This window comes from Lacerta agilis, chromosome 13 (assembly GCF_009819535.1).
Source record: "Lacerta agilis isolate rLacAgi1 chromosome 13, rLacAgi1.pri, whole genome shotgun sequence".
Classification (NCBI taxonomy): domain Eukaryota; kingdom Metazoa; phylum Chordata; class Lepidosauria; order Squamata; family Lacertidae; genus Lacerta; species Lacerta agilis.
In genome coordinates, this window is record NC_046324.1 from 43394403 (window position 1) to 43402142 (window position 7740).

At 47.6% G+C, this 7740-nt stretch overlaps 1 protein-coding gene across 1 annotated transcript; it reads right to left on the minus strand.

Moving 5' to 3' along the window:
• Nucleotides 1-608: 608 nt before the first annotated feature.
• Nucleotides 609-7484, minus strand: PTX4 (pentraxin 4). The gene is made up of 3 exons (XM_033167933.1): nucleotides 7046-7484; nucleotides 3113-3929; nucleotides 609-1812 (listed from the first exon to the last, which is right to left on the minus strand). The coding sequence occupies exons 1-3, from the start codon at nucleotides 7199-7201 to the stop codon at nucleotides 1172-1174; spliced, it is 1614 nt and encodes a 537-aa protein (XP_033023824.1). The 5' UTR covers nucleotides 7202-7484; the 3' UTR covers nucleotides 609-1171.
• Between the last annotated feature and the right edge of the window lie 256 nt (nucleotides 7485-7740).

The window sequence follows — 7740 nt, forward strand, 5'->3', positions numbered from 1 at the left end:
GGCTACCTAAAACGTGTAATTGACATTTTAATTGATTGATATTTGAATTGGAATGGTAATTTGGTATTGATATAATGTGGCATATATTGGATTTTTGTAATTGAAAATTAATGATTTTTTTAAAAAGAAAGATAAGATGATTCACAAACTACCAGGAAGTCCTCCTGCACAAGCCCCATTGACTAAAAGTGTTGTCATGTTTGCTGCGTCCTGACTTCTCCTGCTTCCCACTATTCTGCAGTGGTGCTGTTAAGAGGTGTGTTGTTGCTGCCACCGCAGCTTCAACAACTGCACAAACAATGCACTGGCAGTACATAGCCAAAAACCGGACAGGATCTACCCAGCTTTCACTCTCAACACGTCAGTTTGGTTTCTCGAAACTCGCTTGCCCATTTTTACAATCAATCCAGAATGAGACTGAAGCGGCAGGAGGCTGAGAGGGAGAAATGGCAAGTTTGTCTTCAGAGATCAGGCCCAGAGGGCTGGGGCCGCTTCCAGGATCCAGACTGCTGCTATTTTCTGGTGGGATTCAATCACATACAAGCAATTAAAGTGGATCTGGCGCTCTTACAAACCCACTTAAAAAAACAACAACAAATCAGACTTTTTAGTAGCAAGGACAGTCAAATGCGCTGGGAAACTGTGGTATATCGAGTACTTGATGCAACGTGATAAAACAGTTGGAAAGGATGCTGAAAAACTAGCTGACGTTGTCTAACCTGCTGCCAGATTGAGTTTGCTATCCGGACAGACAATGCTTTGTCAAACTAAATGCACCAGGTGTTTGCTTTCAAACCAGGTCAGCTGGAAGTAACAAGAGACTATCAAAGGGGATGGAGAGAGGAAATCGCAAGGGCAGAAACGGCAGGGAAGGGAACGATCACCAACACTTTGTGGTGTAAACTGCGTTCTGAATGGACAGTGCTGAGTGGTGCCATCGAGCTCCCATCCATCGTGCTGTTTGCCGAGAGCTCATTTATCTGTTTCTTGCTGGCTTCTGAACTTGCTGCTGGCGGAGCCATCTGCCCCCGAGGTGGCCGCAGCGCCCTTCAACAATATCTTTGCCACATTATACTTCAGGAGAAGCGGTGCCCCAACCCCACCCTGTTCCCAAGCTAATCCTAACTGTCTGGGTTGCAGGTTGCCTTGTGTGCGTATGCAATGGGGAGAATTACAGGCAGTGTTCGAGGCAAGTGCAGTTCACCTTCTGCAGCGCTCCGTGGAGGGCAGAGACGTTTGCCAGGGTGAAGATTGTGCCACGGGGCAGGCCTCTTCCGATGGCGATGCCCGAGACCTCTCCGGGTGAGAGCGCACGATCCCATATGGCAAGGCCGGCCAGGTAGCCCACAAAAGACTCCGAGGGTTCGAACCCCCCACCCATTGTGTCTTGCTCCTGACCCAATACAAGAGACCCTTTGGGGGGAATCTCGTAACCCTTCTGGAACTTGGAGCCCATGGAAGCCAACCTCCTGTCCACATAGAACCAGTATCGCCCCTGGATGGAGGACCAGATGACACAGATGTGGTGCCACTTGCCATCCAGGATCCGTCCCACCGGCAGCTCCCGAAAAGCAGGGTCGCCAATGACAAAGTGGATGGAGTTCCGGGGTGCAGCATCGCGGCCGTGGAGTACCAGCTTATTGTCATTATCCTCCGTGGCATAGGACAGGATGGTGCCCAGGTAGTTGGCCCCTGTGCTCACCCAGCTGCAGAGGCTCAGTTCAAGCAGGCCGGCCTGGAAACCTGGCGTGAATGTGGCGAAGTTCTCGGTGGAAGCGTTAGGGAAAAACAGCATGGAATCCACATTGCAGACTGTGGGAAAAGAGAGAGAAAGAGGGAATCAAGCCTACAAGTTTAACATGCGTCAAATCTGGGAACCACCCCTGCCTGAGACCAATAGCACTGCTCATCTGGGATATAAAGGACCAACATTTCAATTATTTGTGAAATTTTATCAATATGTTGAAAAATTAAGCTTTGCAAAAGGGAGAAGAATGGCTCAGAGTGTAAGAAAATTCATAAAAGTTATTTACATGGTTTAAAAATCAAAAGAATGGGAGCGTTTCTTTTTTATGGACACTGAAAAAGCATTTGACCACATTAAATGGCCATTTTTAAAGCAATATTGGAACTATGGGGATCTAGTCCAATAATAAGACAAAGGATAAATATAGATTCTGCATACTCTCTCAGCTAATAACTTGGCCAATGGATGCTCATAAGAAAAATTTACTCCCTCTAGAGGTACATGTCATGGATGCCCTTTGTTGCCAGTTTATATTATATTATATTGTTGCCAGTTAATATTTATATTAACTATGGAGCATTGGTCTAAACCACTGAGCTTCTTGGGCTTGCCGATTGGAAGGTCGGCAGTTCGAATCCCCGCGATGGGGCGAGCTCCCGTTACTCGGTCCCAGCTCCTGCCAACCTAGCAATTCGAAAGCACATCAAAGTGCAAGTAGATAAATAGGTACCGCTCCGGCGGGAAGGTAAACGGCATTTCCGTGCGCTGCTCTGGTTTTGCCAGAAGCAGCTTAGTCATGCTGGCCACATGACCCGGAAAAATAGTCTGCGGACAAACGTCAGCTCCCTCGGCCAGTAAAGCAAGATGAGTGCCGGAACCCCAGAGTCGTTTGCGACTGGACTTAATTGTCAGGGGTCCTTTACCCTTAAAAAAAAAGCCATTAGCTATAGCTTTAATAATAGTATGAAGTGGGCAGATGCCTGGATATGTCTGAATGAATGCTTTAAATGTATGTTGTGGATGGGCCCCGAATGGTTCCCTCTCGAGGAAGATACTCCAGGAGAGAGGTTCCAAAGACCTAAGGTGGTAAGGGAATACTCAAACTGTCGATTTGGAAGGGACCATGAGGATCATCTAATCCAACCCCCTGCAACGCAGGAATATTTCGCCCAACGTGGGGCTCAAACCCACGGCACTGAGGTTAAGAATCTCATGTTCTACCGAATGAGCCATCTCCCAGGCCACAAATTCTCCTTCAAGCTACCAACGGCTATCGACTCTACAGCACTGCTGCTATTACCACCTCCGGGTAGCTTAGCTGGGCCATTCCGGTGGGATAAACTCGGGCAGTTCATCTACACCTACTTGTCCCTGGTTTCCGAGGCGCCTCTGACTGCGCCTCCTGCTCTTCAGAGGCCTTGTCCATGACCGCTTGCTGTTGCCTGAGCGCTTGTGGTTCTGGCAGAGGAGGCTGTTCTGCTTCTGCCTCCTGCTGCTGGGGAGCTTCTTGACCTGGAGGGGATCCACTCTGCAGCCCTCTGGCCTGAGACTGGGCTGCAAGCCGGGTGCTCTCCTGCAACAGTTTCTTCCTCTGACGATGCTTGCCATGGATCTTTTTCACGGTAGGGTTCTGCCCGCCAGCTGCCTCTGGTTCCTGCTCCTCGGGGACCCGGTTCAGCAGCTGAGCCGCAGTTAGGCGGTTAGGCAGAAGGACCTCATTGTGCACAGGGCTCTTCAGCTGCTGCTCCAACTCATCTAGCTTGCTCCCCTGGTTTTTCAGAGCATCCTGAAGACTCTCCAGGGCTTTCTGGAGGATCCTTTGGCCAGCGTGCACGGCCTGGGTGTCCTCTCGATGGCTCTCGACTTCTTGGGTTAAGTTGGCCAGGAGTGCTCTCTCCTGCTGCATCTCGGCCGCCTTCTCGCGGTCCCTCTCGCTCAAGGCTTCTTCCAGGGCCCCGAGCTTCAAGTCTTGCTTCTTGCTCTTGTTCTGCAGCTTCTTCACCAGAGCTTTCAAGTGGCTCAGCTCCTCCTGCGTGGCTGTGTGGCTCTCGTTGGCAGCGGACTCCAGGCCCTGGTGCTTGCTCAGCAGCTGCTCAAACTTGGCGTCAATGTCGTGGGAGACGTTGTAATTCCCAGCAATCTCCTGAAGGCGCGTCAGGGTGACCTCCTGGAACCGCCGGAACTGGAGGGGGAAATGGAGAAAAATCCAGTTAGGTTTCTGGAGGGCTCCTAGAGAGGTTGGGGAGGTGATGCACATTGTAGATACAGATTTGCATCAGCAAAGGGTTGAGGGAAGGGGCAGAGAATGAAAGGTGGCCCCTAAGTGCTTTCTATCTGGCCCCCAGAACTATCTCCAGGTAGGAACAGGGGAGAAATTTGATTCAGCTTGCATTGAGAGGCAAGCCGACTTAGTTTGCGATTTCGGAAGCAAGCTGCAAGCCGAAACGCAGCCCTCCTTCGAAATTCTCTCCATCGCAAATTTTGCAGTGCATTTGTCCAGCCAAGTACGGGCTGCTCCCAGTTTAGGCGCATCTGTATGATGCACAATCGCGCACATGTGCATGGCGCCGAACCCAGAAGTAGCTCCAAAATGTACATTAAAAGGCATGGAACTGGGTGGAGCAGACTTACCGAGGTCACTCCCAGGAGCATGGCAATCTGATGTGCGCTTGTGAAACGGGTTGTGCGAGATCTTTGGATCTGGAGGCAGGGCTGCATTTTTCCACTGGACTCCTTGGAGCCCATGAATTCACCCAACTCTGTTCATATCTCTACAGTAAGGGCTGCCGTTATTTATAGTGTTAACTGGAAACCATTCACGAGTGACTTATACTCATTAACGGGCTTATTTTGCTATTTCTGATCCTTTACATCATTATTTCCTAGTTGACAAGCTCCCTTGGGGGAAGCATCTGTTCCTCAAAGTTGTGAGGCTGCTCATAGCAGTTCCTGATAGGCCAGGGATCGGAATCCTGGTGCCATTTACTGTATTTATTTTCCCTGATTTGAACTATAAAGTGGTGGTTTTCTTGAGTCAAAATGAGAGTACCCCTAAACATTTTTTAATAAAAAAGCACTAATAATAATAATAATAATAATAATAATAATAATAATAATAATTTGTAACCCACCCATCTGACCGGGTTGCCCCAGCTACCCTAGGCTATCCACTTAAGCACTGAGCTTCCCCCAGAAAATCCTGTGAACTGCAGTTTACTCCCTCACAAAACTACAATTCCCAGCACCACTGACAAACTTAGGTCCCCCAGGTACTTTATGGGAAACTGTGTGCTTCAATGGATGGTGTGTACGCTGCCTCAGTTTATTATTATTATTATTATTATTATTATTATTATTATTATTATTATTATTATTATTATAGCACAATCTAACACACGCTTGTGGCTGCTGACAAGAGGTTATGGGCTAATCCTAGCAGGGCTGCCAAGGGCTGGATAAATATCACAACAGCAGCTATTCCCACTAACTTTTAAAGGGAAACATGACCCCAAGCCTAATGAATCACGGCGACTGCAGCAGCACCCAGACTTCTTTGCCGCCGGCTGCTGATTCCACTATTTTTGGCGTTCTACTGAGCATCACAGAGGCAAGGGTTGCAAACAGATGTCTCCTGCTTCGGCCACAGCAGCGTGTTATCGCTATTATCTCAGTAGCACCAGACGGCCTGCAAGGATGGTTGTTTGCCCCATCTGAAGATAGAACAGCACCTCCCACCCAACAACCCACGGCGCTCCCTTTCATTTCTCTAAATTGGGACTCTTCCTTGAGCTGTCCCTGCTAGTCCTGGAAAGAGTGCCTCTCAAGAATCAATTGCTTTATTTATCAGCGCCTATTATAGCTGGTCGCTGGGCAGGCAACTCACACCATAACATCCACTGCCTCTCCCCATTTTTGGACTCCTGGCCTCGTCTTTAATGGTACTGGAGCTAGTCAGCAAGCTCTCTTTTCCTCCCGTGAACCATAACGGTTTTCATTTCATCTCAGTTCAAATGGATCCATTGGTTTTGTGATACAGCGGTACCTTAATTCTCAAACTTAATCCCTTCCGGGAATCCATTCGGCTCCCGAAACCGTTCGAAAACCAAGGCACGGCTTCCGATTGGCTGCAGGAGCTTCCTGCACTCAATCAGAAGGTGCGTCGGACATTCGGCTTCTGAAAAACGTTCGCATGCCGGAACACACACTTCTGGGTTTGCGGCATTCGGGAGCTGATTTGTTTGACAACAAAGCCGTTCGGGAACCAAGGTATCACTGTATTTAGGACCCTGGCCCCATGTTGGAGAAGACTCCCAAGGGGGTTCTCCCAGTCTTCATCCTAGAATCATGGAATCGTAAAGTTGGAAGGGACCCCAAGTGTCATCTAGGTGTCAATGGCAGAGATCATATAATAAGCAGGCATATCTCAGAAGTGACACCTTGTGCCACTATGCTTTGTGTAAATCCTGCAATGTTATTTTCTTAGGTGGTTATTGTTTTAGATCTTCTTTTAAATACAAACTGCCTGGTGTTGCCTGCCGAAGGGTACTGGAGAAACCCAAAGAAATATTAGCTAGAAATCTAACTACAAAGTCCTGTTCACGATCGGCTCTCTTGAGAAATTAACAGGTAAAAAGGCTGAACCCAACAAGAAGACATTCTGGAAATATCAAGGCAGAACAAAAGAGCACCTCAAAGATAACCTGGATATTTTATTAGAGCAATATCTACTAGTGCCAGGAATAATGCTAATTTCAAATCAAAGGTATAAAATGGGAAAGAATTAATTTCCAGCCTTTGATGGAGAACAAAGACCCTGGTAGCTTGTTTTCATTTTGTGCAACCCGCACAGAACTTACTGTTCTGTTCTGGCTGGAATGATTTCACTAGTTGTTTCCTTTTTTATAATTGTAATTGTTTTATCTGTTTTTGTAACTGTATATTATTATATCATTGTCTCCTGCCCTGGGAACTTACTGTGAAGGGCTGGTAAGAAATCTAGCATCTTAATTTTGAAAAGCAAACAAACCTTGTATGGAAAAATACTCGATACACAATCTACATGTCCAAAAGGCATGAATACCAATAATTGAGAATCTGGTTTTTCGAAACGTTGTGCAATCCAACCATTTTACTATTACTGAGCTAGAAGGTTGCTTCCACTCCAAGTTAGACTGTCAACACATTCCAGAGTCCAGAATAATATATACAGTACAGATCTACATTGGTCAGACAGCAAGATCCGCTATCAAGAACATTATTTGGTGAACTAAGGATAATGACAATCCATGCCAGGCTCACCTGCTCTTCCAATCGTCTAAACCTTTCGAAGAATAGCTTCCTTCGCTCTGCTGTTCCAGGCTGCTGGACCAAGGTGCCCTGAAGACAGACAGCGGCAAGGATCATGAAGATGGACAACATTTTCCGTGTTCCCAGCATCCCGAGAGCCACACACATCTTTGGGGTGATGCTCTAGGTGGGAACACACAAGACAGGGTTCAACGTCTGTAGAAGAGCCTCTCTCTTAACACTACGCTATTCGGAAAGCGGCTGCTGCGATCCCTTCTTTTGCTTCTAGAAGCCCAAGGCCCTCCCACCAAGCTAAAAAGAGACCCTAGTTTGTTCTCAGAATAGATGAGTTCCACAGACTTCTCTGGCATCCCCAAGTAGCCAAGTTTAGTTTCAGAGCTTGGCAGCTGCGTGGAGACATTGCTTGGGGGAGGGAGAACCTGGCTTGGTTTTTGGAGTTCCTTCCAGGACCTGGAAATCAGGAGAAGCCTGGTCATTAAATTGGCTGCTCATTTCTTTAATATGTAGTTGAGTTATCGTGTCCCGACTCTTCGTGACCCCATGGACCAGAGCACGCCAGGCACTCCTGTCTTCCACTGCCTCACGCATTTTGGTCAAACTCATGTTAGTAGCTTCGAAGAGTTTGGATTGGATTGGATATCCCGCTTTATCACTACCCGAAGGAGTCTCAAAGCGGCTAACATTCT

Bases quoted from the DNA above. Each gene is read 5' to 3' on its own strand.
- PTX4 (XM_033167933.1), bottom strand. From the start codon at position 7,201: ATGTGTGTGGCTCTCGGGATGCTGGGAACACGGAAAATGTTGTCCATC. The intron at 3,930-7,045 runs GTGAGCCTGGCA...TTCCCCCTCCAG, and splicing joins TTAGACGATTGGAAGAGCAG to TTCCGGCGGTTCCAGGAGGT. The intron at 1,813-3,112 runs GTAGGTGTAGAT...CTTTTCCCACAG, and splicing joins GCCTCGGAAACCAGGGACAA to TCTGCAATGTGGATTCCATG.